General features: G+C 46.1%; 1 protein-coding gene across 1 annotated transcript in view; it reads right to left on the reverse strand.

Moving 5' to 3' along the window:
* The window catches only part of il16 (interleukin 16), a 167,604-nt gene that overhangs the window by 14,496 nt on the left and 133,822 nt on the right, over window positions 1–19,286 (reverse strand). Inside the window, exons 14-17 of the mRNA XM_038812998.1 lie at window positions 17,674–18,176; window positions 13,928–14,069; window positions 12,125–13,256; window positions 649–832 (exon numbers count right to left, since the gene is read on the reverse strand). Coding sequence (XP_038668926.1) covers window positions 649–832; window positions 12,125–13,256; window positions 13,928–14,069; window positions 17,674–18,176 — 1,961 coding nt within the window. The remainder of the gene's footprint in view (window positions 1–648; window positions 833–12,124; window positions 13,257–13,927; window positions 14,070–17,673; window positions 18,177–19,286) is intronic.

The raw sequence follows: 19,286 nt of genomic DNA on the forward strand, positions 1-19,286 counted from the left end.
TCTATTTCCTTACTGATTAATAATAATATCCCCTAACCGCCACATTCCGGCGCCTGTTTGGGTACACAGAGGAAGAATTCAGAATGTCTAATTCACCCAAGAAGCACGTCTTTCGGGATTTGTGGGAGGAAACCAGAGCGCCAGGAGGAAACGCACGCAGACACGGGGAGATCGTGCAGACTCCACACAGACAGTGACCCAAGCCGGTATCAAACCTGGGGCCTTGGAGCTGTGAAGCAACAGTGCTAACCATGGTGCTACAGAGGTTGACAATAGTTTCAGGGCCATCATTAGACTTCTAATTCCAGATTTTTATTGAATTCAAATTGCACCATCTGCTGTGGTGGAATTTGAACCCAGGACTCCAGAGCATTATCCTGGGTCTCTGGATTATTAATCCAGGGACAATACCACTACACCACCACCTCCCCCAACTACAAAAACTGCCACTGTTTCAATGGCCCTTTAATAAGAACACAGAAAATAGGTACATCGGTAGGTTTTGCACCCCTCATGACTGCTCTACTATTCAATAAGATCATGGCTGACCATCTGCCCCAATTTGATTTTCCTCTTAATATTTATTCTTAAAGTGACAGAGCCTGCCCTATCGTCAATGGCAATGCATTAATTCTGTCATGTTCGAACCTTTAAGGTTTCCTCATCCAGGCTCTTCACTTCGTCTATCAGCTTCTCCAGCTCTTCCGTAGGAATCAAGGATATGACCGACTGGGCGGAAACACAGGAAGATAACGATGAGTGCTCCTTTATACCATCTTCCTTCCGATTTTCATCTGCTAGAGGGATAGTGCAGACTCTTAACTCTGCAAGCCTAGAAGGGGAGGCACACTCCAGCGTTAGTGTGTTGCATGAAAACGACACAAGCTTTAACGCGAACTCTATAAAACCACATTGTGACTTATTTAATCGTCACTTCAGCCAGGAGTGAGGACATTGCATACTCACCCATGTGGCCCAGTGGTTAGCACTGCTGCTTCACAGCACCAGGGGTCCGTTCGATCCCGGCCCTTAGGTGGCTGTCTCTGTGGAGTTTGCTTGTTCTCCCCATGACTGCGTGGGTTTCCTCCGGGTGCTCTGGTTTCCTCCCACAGTCCAAAGATGTGCAGGTTAGGTGGATTGGCCATGCTATGTTGTCTCTTCATGTCCAAATGTTAGATGGGGTTACGGGAATAGGGAGGGGGTGTAGGCCTAGGCAGGGTGCTCTTTCAGAGGTTGGTGCAGACGCGATGGGCTGAATGGCCTCCTTCTCATTGTATGTTCTATGTACAATAGGGATTCTATGATCACTGTAGCTACGAACAAGTTACTATGGTGCTTACCACAGTTTAAGAGACCTACCTCAGAGTTTGTTTGTCCATTTTCGAGGACAGTCTCTTCTACAAGTGCAACCTTTCCATTTAGGAGCAGGAATCATAAATTTCATAGAATTTACAGTGCAGAAGGAGGCCATTCGGCCCATCGGGTCTGCACCGGCTCTTGGAAAGAGCACCCTACCCAAGCCCACACCTCTACCCTATCCCCATAACCCAGTAACCCCACCCAACAGTAAGGGCAATTTTGGACACGAAGGGCAATTTAGCATGGCCAATCCACCTAACCTACACTGTGGTAGGAAACCAGAGCACCCGGGGGAAACCCACGCACACACGGGGAGAACGTGCAGACTCCGCACAGACAGTGACTCAAGCCGGGAATCGAACCTGGGACCCTGGAGCTGTGAAGAAATTGTGCTAACCACTATGCTACCGTGCTGCCCACAAATCATGGTCGGGAATCTCTGCTCTAAGTTCCCCCTGCCGTCGCTACCAGCGAGAATGGGGAATTTAATACTCAGCTAAATCTCCGTGCACTGCATCGGGACCGGAGAATCCCGTCGGCACGGGTGGGGGGGATGAGAATTCCTGCCCTGATTTCTGCCCATTGGTGCTCTGATATAATTCACATCACTGGGCACCATACAGAAATATCAGGGGAGATGGTGGTGTTGCAGTAATGAACTGTTAATCCACAGGCCCGGGCTAATGCCCCGGGGCCATGGGTTCCATCCCACCACAGCAGCCGGTGGAATGTAAATTCAAATCATAAAATCTGGACTGTCATTGATTGTCGTTAAAACCCCATCAGGTTTGCTACTGTCCTTCAGGGAAGGAAATCTGCCGTCCTCACCCTGGTCTGGCCGACAACTCCAGATCTGCGGCAATGTGGTTGACTCTTATCTGCCCTCTGAATTGTTCGGTTCAAGGGCAATGAGGGAAGCGGCTTCAAATGCTGGCTTTGCCAGTGACACCCACATCCCATGAAAGAATAAAGTGGAAAGAAAATTTGTAGGCCCCCAAACAGAACCATTTTGGTGATATTACAATGGCCCATTGATCACAAATACATTCACATTACAGCTTATGTATGGGTTTCCTGCTAAGTGGCGTAACAGTGAACAAAGCAGTGATCAGATGGCAGAGCTGATACCGCACTGCATTGCAACTCATGTGCTTGTGCACCATCTGTGTGCTAGATTTATTCAACCCACAAGTTCCATTTAAATGAGGGGAATTCCCATCATTTGACCACAGGACTCATCAGCGTCTCAGACATTTGTTCCTCCGTAGCCCTTAAACATACATTTCAGACGTGAATGCAGAAATTAAAACAGCAATTTATTTTTGTCTGAGGGAGTTTTGTTTCAACTTTGAGGTCAACGGTTGTGGCTCCAACTCTCACTCCAGAGAATGAGCTCATAATCTCAGTTGACAATCCAGTGCCGTACTGAAGGAGTGTTGCACTGTCTGAGATAGCAGCTTTTGAAAGGGCTGTTAAATCGAGGCTTCGCCTACCCTTACTGTTGAATATCAAAGATCCTATGACACTCTTCAAAGAAGAGGAGGAGAGTTAGAACATAGAACATACAGTGCAGAAGGAGGCCATTCAGCCCATCGAGTCTGCACCGACCCACTTAAGCACTCACTTCCACCCCATCCCCACAACTCAATAACCCCTCCTAACCCTTTGGACACTAAGGACAATTTAGCATGGCCAATCCACCTAACCTGCACGTCTTTGGACTGTGGGAGGAAACCCACGCAGATACGGGGAGAACGTGCAGACTCCACACAGACAGTGACCCAGCGGGGAATCGAACCTGAGACCCTGGCGCTGTGAAGCCACAGTGAAGTCACAGTGCTAGTCACTTGTGCTACCGTGCTGCCCAGTTCTAATGATACACTGGTCAATATATGCTGGAAATCTGAAATAATAATAGAAAATGCTGGGAATACTCAACAGGTCAGGCAACATCTGTGGAGAGAGAAAAACAGACTTTTCAGGTTGCTAACTCCTTCAGAACGGAGGCAATTTAGAAGTGTTGAGAAAGTGAAAGAGGTGGGGGAGGGGTGGGTGAACAAAAGGGAAGGTCTGGGATAGGCTGGCAGGCAGGAGAGATTTAACAAAAGGTTTCAGAGTACAAAAGCCAAAGGGAATGGTAATGGTAAAGAATCAAAAGATGTGTGCAGATGAGGCGTGAATGGCTGGATAGCAACCATTTGAATGGAAAGTGAAGAAATAGAGAAAGGCATGAGAGAAAAAAATGAACCAGCAAAAAAAAAATAAGCAAAGTGGAGGCAAAGGTTATGATCTCAAATTGTTGGAATCAATGTTGAGACCAGAAGCCTGTGGAGTGTTGTTCTTCAAGATTGCATTCAGCTTCACTGGAACACTTGCAGGCCAATGGCAGAAAGGTCAGATTGGGAGCAAGGTGGAGAACTGAAATGGCAAACGACAGGAAACTGGAGGTCATTGTGAGCAAGAATAAATTGAAACAAATAAATTAAGGAAATCACTGTTTCACTTAAAAGGAGTTTTTGGGACCTTGGGAGCAAAAAGGGTAGATGTTGCATCTCCTGTGCCTGTACTGAAAGGTGCTGTAGAGAAAGGAAGGGGTGGTGTAGAAGGAGCAGTTCCTCTAGACTGCTAAAAGGAGAGGGCAGAGGAAGATGTTTGATGGCAGCATCATAATAGAGGTGGTGGAAATGTTGGTACCCATGAGCTGTTGAATCCTCTGCACCCTTTCCCCCTTCCCTCTCTTCCAGCCAAACTCTTCTATGAATCTCACCCCTTGCCATGTATTCACAGTACCCTTTGACCTTTCCTTCTCTGACTCTGAAAGATCTGTCCTCAGCAAAGGTCTCAGCTTCACAACCCGTGCTTCCACCTCAATTAATTTCTCGAGATCCACACAACACTGAGCGATTTCATCAACGCCTCCACCTCCATGCTCTTTTCTTTGTCCAGGTATCTTCCTCCTACTGAATGGACCCTTTTACCCATCTTTAATAGTCTCCCTGTACCTGAATCCCTCCTGTCCTCTCGATCTTTCCATTGAAAACTGCTAGTGAAACTTAAGCCCTATCAATATCTCTGCTCCCCTCACTCACGCCCACATGTTTTCGTCACTCACTCTAGACTTTGCAATTGTCCTACAGGTTTGAGGTTTTGCAATCTATACAATGAAAACAGGGGCTGCAAGGTAGATGAGTAAACTGACCATGGCACCATGGTACAGAAAACTATTGAAGTAGGGGGAGTTCATAGAATCATAGAATTTACAGTGCAAAAGGAGGCCATTCGGCCCATCGTGTCTGCACCGGTCCTTGAGGAGAGTACCCTACCCAAGCCCACACCTTCACCTTACCCCCACACCTCCACCCTATCCCCATAACTCAAACTAACCTTTTTTGGACACTAAGGGCAATTTAGCATAGCCAATCCACCTAACCTGCACATCTTTGGACTGTGCACCCGGAGGAAACCCACGCAGACATGGGGAGAACGTGCAGACTCCACACAGACAGTGACCCAAGCCGGAAATCGAACCTGGGACCCTGGAGCTGTGAAGCAACTGTGCTAATTATTGTGCTACCATGCTGCCCATAGTTCATAGGAATGTAGTGATGGTAGGGGACAAACTAATCATGGAAATAGACATAGTTCTTTGTAGCTGAGAGCAAGTTTCCCAAAGTTTGTGTTGCCCACCTGGTGTCAGGGTTCAGGACTGAATCTCTGGGCTGGAGAACAACTTGCAGTGGGAAGAGTAGGATCCAATTATCATGGTCCATGTAGGTACCAATGATGTAGGTATGACTAGGAAAGAGGTTTTGCTTGGAAAATATTAGAAGCTAGGTCCTAAGTGAAACTTCAAAGATAACAATCTCTTGAGAATTACCTGAGCCAAATTGGCGCAGGGTGAATAATATTGGAGGACTAAATGCATGGCTCAAAGACTGGTGCGGGAGAAATAGGTTTCAATTCATGGGGTATGGAGCCAGTACTTGGGCAAGTGGGAGCTGTACCACTGGATGGTCTTCACCTGAATGGTTCTAAGACAAGTGCAAATTGTATAGCTAGGGTGCTAGAGAGGACTTTGAACTAAATCATAGAACTTACAGTACAGAAGGGAGGCCCTTCGGCCCATCGTGTCTGCACCGGCTCTTGGAAATAGCACCCCACCCAAGCCCACACCCCCACCCTATCCCCGTAACCCAATCCAAACGTTTTGGATACTAAGGTCAATTTAGCATGGCCAATTCACCTAGCCTACACATCATTGGATTGTGGGACGAAACCGGAGCACCCGGAGGAAACCCACGCAGACACGGGGAGAAAGTGCAGACTCCACACAGACAGTGACCCAAGCCAGGAATCGAACCTGGGACCCTGGAGCTGTGAAGCAACTGTGCTAACCACTGTGCTACCGCGGGGTAAATGGATCCAGGATGGGAAGATGTGCAAAATTACAGGGGGAGGACAAGGCAAGCGAGCAAGGCAACAATAAGAGAAGTGACCATAACAGTGTGGCAGGAAGGGACTGAGTGCGTCAGCTAATAAGGCTGGGGTTGCTAAAATAGGAAAAAGACAAAACTAACGGCTCTGTATATGAATGCATGTATCATTCGTAACAAAATGGGGGATTGCCAAGTAAAATAGAAATAAATAGTTAATACCTGACAACCATTACAAAGACGTCTCACTCACTCACTTACATTACCCACCAGATCGGAAAATAGTGAATGTGACTCTTCCACTCAAGAAGAGACAGAAAGCAGGAAACTACCGGCCACTTAACCTAATATCTGTCATGGGGAAAATGCTGGAATCTATTATTATAGGGGTTATAAAATCTCTTAGAAAATCTCAACGCAATTAGGCAGAGTCAACATGGCTTTGTGAGCGGTAAATCACATTTGACAAATTTATTGGAGTTCTTTGAGGAAGTAACAAGCAATGTGGATAAGGGGAACCTGTAGGTAGTGTTCAATTCTGGTCACCACAGTACCAGAAGGATGTGGAGGCTTCAGAGAGGGTGCAGAAGAGATTTACCAGGATGTTGCCTGGTATGGGGGGCATTAGCTATGAGGAGAGGCTGAATAAACTCGGTTTGTTCTCACTGGAACGACGGAGGTTGAGGGGCGACCTGATAGAGGTCTACAAAATTATGTGGGGCATAGACAGAGTGGATAGTCAGAGGCTTTTTTCCATGGTAGAGGGGTCAATTATTAGGGGGCATAGCTTTAAGATGCGTGGAGAAATGTTTAGAGGAGATGTACGAGGCAAGTTTTTTTTTTTACAGAGGGTAGTGGGTGCCTGGAACTCGCTGCCGGGGGAGGTGGTGGAAGCAGGGACGATAGTGACATTTAAGGGGCATCTTGACAAATACATGAATAGGATGGGAATAGAGGGATATGGACCCAGGAAGTGTAGACGATTTTAGTTTAGAAGGGCAGCATGGTCGGTGCAGGCTTGGAGGGCTGAACTTCCTGTGCTGTACTTTTCTTTGTTCTTTGTTTTTTTGTAGATGTTAGATTTCCAGAAGGCATTTGTTAAGGTGCCATGTTAAAGGTTACCACACAGAATAAGAGTTCACAATACAGGGGGTAACATATTAGCATGGATAGAGGATTGGGTGGCTAAACGGAAATGGAGATTAGGCATAAATGGGTCATTTTTCAGTTGACAAGGTATAGCGAGTGGTGTGTCACAGGGATGAGTGTTGGGGCTTCAACTGTTTACAATTGAAATCAATGACTTGGATGAAAGGACAAAATGTATCAATGTTAAATTTGCTGATGACACAAAGATTGGTAAGAGAGTAAATTATGAAGAGGACAAACACAGTCTGAAGAATGACAGATGGGTTGAATAAGTGGGCAATCATTTGACAGATGGAGTGCAATTTGGGAAAATATGAACTTTGGAAGAATAGAAATGCAGTATATTATTTAAATGGAAGGCAGCTTGAAGAACGGTGTGTTATAGAGGAACTGGGTGACCTGGTACATGAATCACAAGACATCAGTGTGCAGGTACAGCAAGTGATTAGAAAGACAAATGGAATGCTGTTTATTGTGTCAGATTCCAGCATCCACAGTAATTTCCTTTTTAAAAGTCGGGATATTCTGCTACAGCTGTTCAGGGCATTGATGAGACCACATCTGGAGTACAGTTTTGACCTCCTTACTTAAGAAAGGACATAACTGCATTAGAATCAGTCCACAGAAGGTCTACTACACTGATTCCTAAGATGAAGGCTTATCCTATGAGGAGAGAATGGACAAGTTGGACCTGTAACCATTGGAGTTCAGAAGAATGACATAGACATAGACATAGAACAGTACAGCACAGAACAGGCCCTTCGGCCCTCAATGTTGTGCTGAGCCATGATCACCCTACTCAAACCCACATATCCACCCTATACCCGTAACCCAACAACCCCCCCCCTTAACCTTACTTTTATTAGGACACTACGGGCAATTTAGCATGGCCAATCCACCTAACCCGCACATCTTTGGACTGTGGGAGGAAACCGGAGCACCCGGAGGAAACCCACGCACACAGGGGGAGGACGTGCAGACTCCACACAGACAGTGACCCAGCCGGGAATCGAACCTGGGACCCTGGAGCTGTGAAGCATTTATGCTAACCACCATGCTACCCTGCTGCCCAATGAGAGGTGATCTTCTTGAATCAACAAAGATGGAACTTGACAGAGTGAATGCTGAGAGGATGTTTCCTCTTGTGAAATAGACTAGAACTGGGGGGCATTGTTTAAAAATAAGGGGTCTCCCATTTAAGACAGAGATGAGGAGAAATGTTTTTTTCTCAGACGATCTTGAATCTGTGGAATCATCTGCCCCAGAGTCAATAAACATTTTTAAGGCTAAGTTTGACAGATTTTTGATTGACAAGGGATGCAAAGGGCATGTGGGGGAGTCGGCCTGTGGATTTGAGACCACAATCAGATGATCTTATCAAATGGCACAGCAGGCTCGAGGGACTGAATAGCCTACGCCTGCTCCTAATTCATATGCTCCACGTATATATATTTGCATGTTTCTTTCTTTATCCCTTCATCTTGCATTTAAGTTGTTGCTATATAGCCGTTCACACCTTATTTGGATACAACCTTTGTTTCTTTACTATACATATTGTCGCTTGTTTTGGTAGTTACATCATTAAATATTTTGTTGTTTAACCTCCCTCGGCTTCCATCCTCCTCCTTTGTTCTTCCTTGCACCACCTTCCACTGCCTTAAAAACTCTTACATTTCTATTTTTGTTCAGTTCTGATGGCAGGTCATCAACCTGACGTGTTAACTCTGTTTCTCTCCACATATGCCACCTGACCTTCTGGCATTTCCAGCATTGTTTGGTATTTCAAATTCCCAGCATTCACAGTATGTTGCTTCTGTTCCAGTGAAGCACAGCACAAGCTCGAGGAATAGCACCTCACCTTTTGACTTGGCATTCAACATTTTGTTGGACAATTTGAGACCACCTCCATTTCCGTATTGTTTCATTCTGTTGCAATTTATTTCTGTGTTCCTTTACTTACCATTCAGATGGCTGCTATCCAGCCATTCGCACCTCATCTGGACACATTTTCTTACCCATCCCCACTCCCTTTGACCTTTGCTGCTCTCCAGCCTGTGGTGTCCTTTGTGTTGTTAAATTCAGGATGGTTGGTGTAGTGTTCACAAAGACCACAAAATAGCTTGAACTTGAACAAAGCTATAAATTTATTTAATTAAAAAAAAAATTTAGAGTACCCAATTATTTTTTTCCAATTAAGGGGCAATTTAGAGTGACCAATCCACTTAACCTGCACATCTTTGGGTTGAGGGGGTGAGAACCACACAGACACGGGGAGAACGTGCAAACTCCACACGGACAGTGACCCAGCTATAAATTTATTAACACTACTAATTTGGATTCGACACATACTCCTAAATAATCCAGTTGATTATTAACATATAATCTACACTATCTACAACTAACCTCTGTATTATTATAAACTATGATTTGCTCTTACTCACATTATCTTTACTTCAGTCTGTCTCTAGCTAACTCCTTCACTTATCTCTCCCACAAGGCTCAGCATCAATGTCTTATATACTTGTAACTCTAGCTCCCTCTAGTGGCTGTTCTAGACATTTCATTAACCCTTGCAGTTTTTACATTTATGATAATACCACACACCCTAATGCAAGCCTTCCCTGTGGTTCCTCCTTCCCCCAGCCCACATTTCACTTGCTCAAAACCTATTACATTTCTAAGTTCCCTCAGTTCTGATGAAAGGTCACCAATTTGAAACTTTAACCCTGGTTTTCTGCCCACAGTTGCTACCTGAGGTGCTGGGTATTTCCAAACTTTCTATTTTATTTATGGTATGCAAATTGGTGTCACGTTTGCTGACACGACTAACTACCGACACTGTACTTCAAAAGTCTTCTTTGGTCGTAAAGGACTTTAGACTCTACTGATGTTTCAAAAGACATTGGCCGGAATTCTCCGTTGCGAGTCCGCCCCACTACTGCTGCTCGTGAGGTCGGAGAATTTGGCGATCAGCCAAATCTCCCATCCACTGTAGCGGGAACAGAGAATCCCGTTGGCATGAACGGACGGGGCATTCTGCCCATTATATAGATAAATGATTTAATTCATTCTTTCCTTTCTCAGTCGCAGGCTGCAGGTCAGGGGAAACAATATCTAGGTGGTCCTCTTCCTGATAATAAGGCCACTGTCCCTTTTAACATTCCCCTCTTGGGTGAGCAGTTAGCCTAACCCTACAGGGTCAATTAGATTATCAGCCATATGAAAATGAAATGAAAAATGAAAAATCGCTCATCGTCACAAGTAGGCTTCAAATGAAGTTCCTGTGAAAAGCCCCTAGTCGCCACATTCCGGCACCTGTTCGGGGAGGCTGGTGTGGGAATTGAACCCACGCTGCTGGCCTGCACTGGTCTGCCTTACAAGCCAGCTATTTAGCCCACTGTGCTAAAGCAGCCCTAACAGATTTAACAATAAAGGGCAGCAACCCAACATGGGGACCACAGTATTATGTCATATGTTACCAAGGCCACATGACAAGGAAGCAATGTCTGACTTTTAATTCAACTACAAGTTTTCGGGATGATACGAACCTTCCGGAGCTGGAAAAGACCATTTGGCCCAACAATCTCCAATCCTTGGACTGAACCCAAGACCCCATTCCCACCTTTCCACCAACCTATTACTTCTGAAATAAAACTAGTTGGAGAAAAATGACATGATTTACTGTGAAGTACAGTAGATCATTGAATCCCTACAGTGCAAAAAGAGGCCATTCAACCCATCGAGCCTGCACCGACCCTCTGAAAGAGCACTCCACCCAAATTCGTACCCAGGTCCAACCTACCCCCTAACCTGCACATCCCTGTACACAAAGGGGCCAATTAGCATGGCCAATCTACCGAACCTACACATCTTGGGACTGTGGGAGGAAACCTGAACACCCAGAGGAAACCCACGGGGCCACAGGGAGAACGTACAACTCCACACAGGAAGTCACCCAAGGCCATACTCGAACCCGGGTCCCTGGCACTTGAAGGCAGCAGTGCTAACCACTGTGCCGCCCAGTAACCGTTAGGGACAACAAATGTGACAATTTTATATACATCCAGATCTGCAGTGAGAGGCAGTGAGCAGATCGATCAGGTAATCTGGGGTTGGCTGATGGATCACTGTTGGCTTAAAGACACTGGGAGAAATTCCAATTGAATGCTTAAAGGAAAATTCAGTAAGACTACTCACCCAGACAGGAGCAGGAGTCGCTGCTAGTAATGTGACATCATAGTTAATCCCTGTTATCCAACTCAAACTTCTTTCCTATAAGACTTGATTCACTTCAGGAGTAGAAAAAGTCCTGAATTTACCCTTTGATATATGTTTGAGCCACTAGAGCACAGTCTCAGTTTGGGATTATATCCAAAGGGATTTGGCAATATGGGGCACTCCCTCAATAATTCACTGGGATGTCAGTCTAATGCTCCCAGATTGAGGCTTGACCGTCAATCGTCTGTCTTAGAAACTAATGCAAAACCAACTAAAGTGCCTTTTTATACTGCTCACTTCAATGATTTTGTATTCAAATATGGAAGGTGGCACAATGGTTAGCATTGTTGCCTCTCAGGGACCCAGGTTCAATTCTGGCCTTTGGTGATACAAATTTGTATCTACATTGCAAGAGGTAGTGCCATACAATTGATTACACTAAGTACATATCAGAGGTGAAAGGTTTTGTTGTGCTGCAAAGCTCGCAAGGAGGGATGCATAGTGTGGTCTATGATTTGTTACTTCATGATAAGATGTATCTGCACCTCAGGGACTGTAATGGTTCAAGAAGGCAGCTCACCACCACCACCTTCTCAAGGGCAACTCGGGACAGGCAATAAATGCTGGCCTAGCCAGCGACACCCACATCCCGTCAATGAATTTTTCAAAAACGTAATCTGAATTAGCTTCCTGTCTCCCTCAGAGAAGGCGGGAACATCAGGAGTACTGATTGGCTCCCTGCTGTCCTTGGGAGCCCACTAGTGGATGTCACAGAGCTCTACTTGCAGAGGCCAACGTTCCTAAGAAGCAGCAGGGGCAGATCCAATAGCCTACTGCATCATTGAATACAACCATCAAAACTCCACATTCCTGCCCACTCCCCATATCCCTTCATTCATTGAGACCTCAGAATGGATTTTAAATCCCTTGTCCTCCAACATTGTTAAGTAATTTACACGGCCTACCTGAGGGAGAAGCCTTTTTCCAGCTGACAGTTGTTAACCGTTGGCGACGCCAATGGGGATCTATCAGCCCAGAACAACTCCTCATCGGATGGAGAGTAAGGAGAGCCAGGGCATGTGTTCCAGGGGCTTCCACAGCAAGATCCCGGCGACTGAGGAATTGAAAGCACACTTTTCATCAGAGCGTAGGAGACTTGGTTGCTGATGGTGTGTATTTTGTCACTACTGGCCGAGAGTAACCCTTCCCTCATTGTTTTAACTTCACAAACTTCATAGGAGGAGCCGGTTGCCAGTGGGAAGCTCCTGGTTCGCAGGCCTGGTGATTTTACCACCTGGGATGGTGCCTGTGGGGAATTTGACAGTGAGGTGCTGAGTTCACTACTGGTACTATTACTTCTCCTGGGACCAGGTATGGAAGAGGTCTTGCCATCTGGGGCTGGTGTTGGTGGCCCCTCAGAGACCGGCTTCTGGGACACAGGTACCACCACTTTCTCATTACCATCAGGCTGATTGTTAGTGACTGGGTCAGTCGGTGCAGAGACGGTTCTTTCCACAGTTTTACCTGAGACTGGAGGTGGTGTGCAAGTGTTGTCCTTCCTGTTCCCTTTGTCCGGAGTGTCTGAAGTAGAGAGCGTTTCGAAAGAGTGGATCCTTTGTTTTATGGATTGCACTTGGGCAGCTGGACCTCGATGTGAAGCGAAGCCCCTCTCCAGGTTTCTCTTCACCGACTGGACTTCGACCGGTGGCCCACTCCTTGAAGCTTTCAGACTTTGGCGGGACCACGCCGGCTTGGGGGCGACAGGCGGTCCTTTCTTCGCCTCACGGGACCTCCTGTTTGTTGACACCGTGTCGCTGCCCTCTACTTTCACACCGTCTGCCAGGCAGAGCCCCGGAGGAGCCCGCTTCGCCTCGCTTTCCAACGCCTTTCCTGTCGGTTGAGGCAGCACGTCCGCCATCAGGTCAGGGGCGGCTTCACCCCCCAAGTCTTCAACCATGGCGAAAGTAGTTCCCGCCTGCAGGTTTTCTGCCTCCTCGGCAGTTCTGACACAGACTTCCTGTTTCTCACCCTGACAGAAAGGATTCACACATGCCTGCCTTCTCAGCAGAGGCCTTGCTGTCACTGGGCAGTGAGCTGCTGAATTGCAAAAGAGAAAAAAAACACAATTAATAAAATCGCTCCCGAAAAAACGGATCACTCCCCGCATTGCACAAGGCTGAAAGTTTAGAAGTGAGCCCAGTGAATCTCAATAATAGTGTCCCTTTAAATTTGGTTCAGTGTCATTCTGCAACTGCATGTAAGAGGGAGGGGGTGGGGAGCTCATTTGTATTCAGAGTATAGACAAGGGGTGGGGGGGGACATTGTAACATTGCCCCTCCATCCAATTGTTGGGATGAAAAACACTTCCTAGTGAAAAAGTACAACCAAAGCAGTGTACAATCCTGATGTTAATTGGGGTATTTCGTGCGCAGTGTCGCGGTTTAATCGAGACTCATTGATATGAATTGAAGCACGACTCAATGTCCCTTCAATCTTCCGAAATAGAAAACGGGAACTCAACATCTCTATTAACAGTGACATTTTTAACTTCAGCGTTGCCACTGAATTCAAAGCCTCCGCCCAGCTACCACTTGCTTCCCCAGGAATTGACACAGCTCCTCGATAAAATTCACGTCGAATCAATATTTGCCCTTTGAAATTGAATTAACTTTGTATAATGTTCGAAATGTAGACATTGGAGACAGGCATTGTAACCTCACCAGCTCCCCTCTGATTTAATGTCCCTGTAATTCCAAGTTAACACATACCTTGATTCGCTCTTCTCAATGCGAGTTGGTAGGCATCCGGCAGATTTAAACGCTGATCTGGGTCTCCAGGAGGTATTGGGGCGAAGAAGTTACTGCAAGTGGAAACTGTCTTATCCTCTTGTGGTTGCAGGTTCTTTACTTCCTGTCAAACAAACAGGAAACTCTCATTTCAAAGGTACGGTGCTTTGTGTAGCTTGCCCTGTCTATGCGCTAGATAATCATCGACACAGGCGGTAGCTGATGTTAATCATTCGGCTGGAGCTCTCATTCGGAGCCAGTCATTGGACTGTCAGCTAAAAACACTGCTGGCTTGGTTTAATGAAATTCACGAAACAGTAATCTTGTTTCTGGTGGAGTGTCACTGAGCTCCGTGGTCGCACCTTGCTACTCTGAGTCAGGAAGGTGCCGGGTCAACCGAGGCATTGTAACTCCACCAGCTCCCCTCTGATTTAATGTCCCTGTAATTCCAAGTGAACACAGCATGCAGGCTGACACTTCAATGCAGGGCTGAGTGTTGAGATGTCAGCAGTGTTTTTGAAGAAAATAAAGAGCTGTTCCATTCTCCACCCCCCTCTCCCCCCTGCCCTAGTCAAGATTAATCCCTTAACCAGCAACACTTAACAAAAGCAACATATTACCTGGTCATTACTTGAATTAGGTGGAGTTAGATATCATAGAATTTACAGTGCAGAAGGAGGCCATTCGGCCTATCGAGTTTGCACCGGCTCTTGGAAAGAGCACCCTACCCAAGGTCAACACCTCCACCTTATCCCCATAACCCAGTAACCCCACCCAACACTAAGGGCAATTTTGGACACTAAGGGCAATTTATCATGGCCAATCCACCTAACCTGCACATCCTTGGGAGTGGGAGTTATGGGGATAGGGCGGGGGAGTGTGCCTAGGTAGACCCTCTTTCGAAGGGTCGGTGCAGTCTCGATGGGCCGACTGGCCTCCTTCTGCACTGTACGGTTTCTATGGAAAATGGGACTTTGCTGTCGGTGTTCAAAATTCCTACCTTGCAATAATGACTACATTTCAAAAGTACTCCATTGGTGGTGCAGAGTTTCGGGGCAGCCTTATTAATGTGAACCCTTTCTTATCCCAAGAACTCGGCATGTTGAAATTGGGAAATTGGCATAATACCAAAGAGAGGCTGCAACTTTAACGTCGATCTTCACGACCGGTACTTGACATGTGAATTTCCTGCCGGCCTCATTTGCTTCCCCTGGGCCAGGTGAACAGACACAATTTTGAGCAGCAGGGGTTGTTATGATCTACACTGCCTGAGGAACTGCTGGAAAGAAACTCAACAGTAACTTTCAAAAAGGATCTGGTTAAATACTCAAAAGGGAAATGTTTGCAAGGCCAAGGGGAAGGAATGGGGAAGTGGGCAACTTGGCTAGCTCCGTCTAAAAACTAGCAGAAGCACAATGGGTTGAATGGCCTCCCTCTGTGTTTTATCATTGGGAGTACATTTCTCAAAGCAAAGCCGATCTGACCTGTTAAATGGATAAGAATTCACGTTGTGCCAGGATTCACATCGCGCCTCATGCAACTTGCAAAGTGACAACCTATCTGATTTCCATCATTGTTCACTTCACTTCAACCACATCAAACAGCACAGCAGCCTCCCACACTCAAGTCCCTGGCTCCTCTTCTACCTTTGAGTTTTCAGAAATATATCAGAACTGGTGCAGCAAATTATTTGGTGCAAAAACCCTATTCCACTGAACTCAGCTATATAACCACACAGAACGCTTCTGAGACAGAACTGAAGGTCACCCGAGTACCATCTGGCAAACTCGAGAGGAACTTTACAAGCACAGAAAGCCGTGCTCTGGCTAGTAAACAGGCATTGATAAATATATTGGGTTTATGTAATTAGTTACTATTGATCATTTAGTTGTTTTTTTTTGTGCTGGTACAACTGAGGGATTCCAGCACGAGCGGTGGATCATTGGAGACTGTGTCTCCCACAGTCACCAATGTTTCTAGGTCACATCTGACAAGTCGTTTCAATATGATGGGCCAACGGACTGAGAGAAGATTCCGCAGGGACTGACAGACCCCTTCCCGCCCAGAGGTCCATTCCTACAGCTCAGTCGGGAGCTGAGGGTTCCAGCGAGAGCCCTGAACTCTTCCCAGCATATCTACAGGTCAGGGTCGGATGATGCGAACGTGACATTAACTCAAACCCGATGGAAAAATCGCGCGATGGCCTTTCGGCTGGGTGAAGTCAAGTGAGGGGAGGATTGCAAACAGGTCAGTAGAGGTAAATTTATTTGTCTATCCTTTGTGAGGGTCAGAACCCACTTCCCAGCACCCTAGCCCTCAGAATCGCACAGTGCATAAGAGGCCCTTCAGCCCATCGAGGCTGCACTGACAGATGAAAAGCACCTGACCTGTCTACCTAAACCTTTTGCCAGCACTTGGTCCACAGCCTTCAATGTTATGAGGTGCAAAATGCTATCCAGGTATTTCTTAAAGGATGTGAGGCAACCCGCCTCTCCCACCCTCGGAGGCAATGCATTCCAGACTGTCACTGGGTTTTCCTCACATCCCCCTCAACCTCCTGCCCCTCACCTTGAGCTTGTGTCCCTGCCTGACTGACCCTTCAGCTAAGGGGAACAGTGGCTCCCTATCCACCCACAGAAACATGGAACAAAAAGAAAAGCATGATAATTTTTAAGAGAGATGAGATAGAGAATGCATCAATGAATAAAATGAAAATTCAATGGTGAGAAGAGGAAATTAAGTGAAAACGAAAGTGAGGAGATGGCCTCTGGCTTCCTTGCTTTTCCCAAAAGAATGTATTTCCTTTTTGTGCTCTGTCCCTGGCTGTGTTCCAAATTTGGCACTGACTCCCCTCAACTGGACCAATGGAAAAGGTGGGAATTCCAAACTTCTCCACAGATTGTCCAACACTGGCCAACAGCAGATCCATGTAAACAGCCATGTTCTCACTTGCGTCCACCCCTCACCCAAGATTAAATAGGCCACTTCAGGATTTCTTAAACTGACTTAATTGTCACTCAGGACTGGCAACTGAAAGCACATTCTCAAAAAGGATCTGTTTCATGTAATACTAATAATCTTTATTATTGTCACAAGTAGGCTTACATTAACACTACAATGAAGTTACTGTGAAAAGCCCCTAGTCATCACATTCCGTCGCCTGTTCGGGTACACAGAGAGATAATTCAGAATGTCCAATTCACCTAACAACACGTCTTTCGGGACTTGTGGGAGGAAACCAGAGCACCCGGAGGAAACCCACACAGACACAGGGAGAACGTGCAGACTCCGCACAGACAGTAACCCAAGCTGGGAAACGAACTTGGGACCCTGGAGCTGTGAAACAATAGTGCTACTCATGTCCATTTGATATTAAAGTTACTGGGCAATTTCATGTAGCAGATTTTAAAATTTTTATTTTCTTTCATCTTCTTATGAGACTCCGCCAACATCATACACCACACCTGAACAGAGAGAGACAGCACGTTATCTTGCTCCTGGCCTCAGGTGATACCAGCGGACAGGTACATCCACGTAAGAACTAAAGGTTTTGTTTCAATATTCCTCCCTTTGCTACAGAGAAGGTTCCAACCCTTTGTTTAGTTTGATCTCTTGGCTGAGATTCATCACTCATTGATTGGTGAAACCAAAGTAAGCCTTATAATTGGGACCAATCAATGAGTCCATGCGCATATTGCAGTTGTAAACCTGTTTGGACCTTTTCCCACCTGAGAGTGGTCATCTCTGGATTGTCCATCCTTTCTGTGCATGGGTAGATCTCCATTCACGTCTGTGACGAGTTGCTCTTTCTGCGGGCTGCACTGGCTGCTCAACGTCCTCAATGGTGGAGCTGGTGGACAAATCCTGTTTGAATTATTAATGTTTCTGTCAGTCCTTTCTGTTCCATGCTCATCAAGCTCCCTATTTCTAATTTTAACCGAATTAAAATGCCTTGTGAGGAGGGGCAGTTGTTCTGCCCCATTCTCTGATGTGAAGCCAATCGTGTCAGTGTGTGCGTCAATTTGGCCATCGGAGCTTGGTATGTCTGCCTGAAAGCCTTTGCTGTGGTTCATGTAGAAGATGGTACCAGTGGCAGTGACTGGACTATTAAAGTAACTGCTGTCACTGCTCGAACGAGTCATTAGCTTCTGAGACTTTTTGGTGCAACTTCTGTCCATGCACCCCTCACACATGTGCTTTCTGTACCAACACGCTTCATTTTTCCTTGGGCCTGGAAAAAAAGGAAGTTGCAATCTTAGTGAAGCCCTGCTAACATGGAAGCATCTAAAATCAACTCACTACACTCGCAATGATTGTAATGTTTCTCCTAGGCGACGTACAGGAATTAATACCAGAAATGTGGGGAAACATGTTACAATATTCATCTATTATTTCAGATGGTGCGGCTTGCAGCCCATGGTTAACATCTAGTATTAGATGTTAGTGCAATGTTCAAGCGTTTCAAATGTTCCAGAGGGGCAGACGAGACACAAAAGGAGATGGAGTCTCCACATATGTTAAGGAGGTAAAGGAAATGCAACTTTTGGCTTTCCGGTGAGGCACTCTTGTTGGGAATGTGCAGTGTGAAGTGAGTTCACAGCGGATCAGCAAAGTAAAAACGAGGACAGATTACGCCATGAAGGGGGAGGTATGAGATCAGAAAGTTCACAACAATGGCCAACATCGTAAGCAGGGAGTGTTTATTAAACCTGAACTAGTAAATGTAATGCAGACAAAACCTAACCAAATGTATGAAGGATGCAGCACAAGGTGCCTAACATCTCGATTTAGTAATGGGAAGTATCCTGCCTAATAGAGTGGGATTGGGAATTGTTCAGGGAGACAGGAGACTCCATAACATGATTCCACTTGAAGCAAAGTGATCTGGGGGGGAGCAATATTCAGATGTATGAATTTAAAATGGCCAACTTCAAGGTAATGGGGGAAGAATTGGAACAATATAACTGAAGCTTGCAGGAAAAGTACACAATCAAGACAAGAAAATATGATTGAGCAAGTGTGATAAAAAAATAAAGAAAAGTACAGCACAGGAACAGGCCCTTCGGCCCTCCAAGCCTGCACCGACCATGCTGCCCGCCAAAACTAAAATCTTCTACACTTCCGGGGTCCGTATCCCTCTATTCCCATCCTATTCATGTATTTGTCAAGATGCCCCTTAAAAGTCACTATCGTCCCTGCTTCCACCACCTCCTTCGGCAGCGAGTTCCAGGCACCCACTACCCTCTGTGTAAAAATCTTGCCTCGTACAGATCCTCTAAACCTTCCCCCTCGCACCTTAAACCTATGCCCCCTAGTAATTGACCCCTCTACCCTGGGAAAA

The sequence above is a fragment of the Scyliorhinus canicula genome, chromosome 12 (assembly GCF_902713615.1).
Source record: "Scyliorhinus canicula chromosome 12, sScyCan1.1, whole genome shotgun sequence".
NCBI classification, from domain to species: Eukaryota; Metazoa; Chordata; class Chondrichthyes; order Carcharhiniformes; family Scyliorhinidae; genus Scyliorhinus; species Scyliorhinus canicula.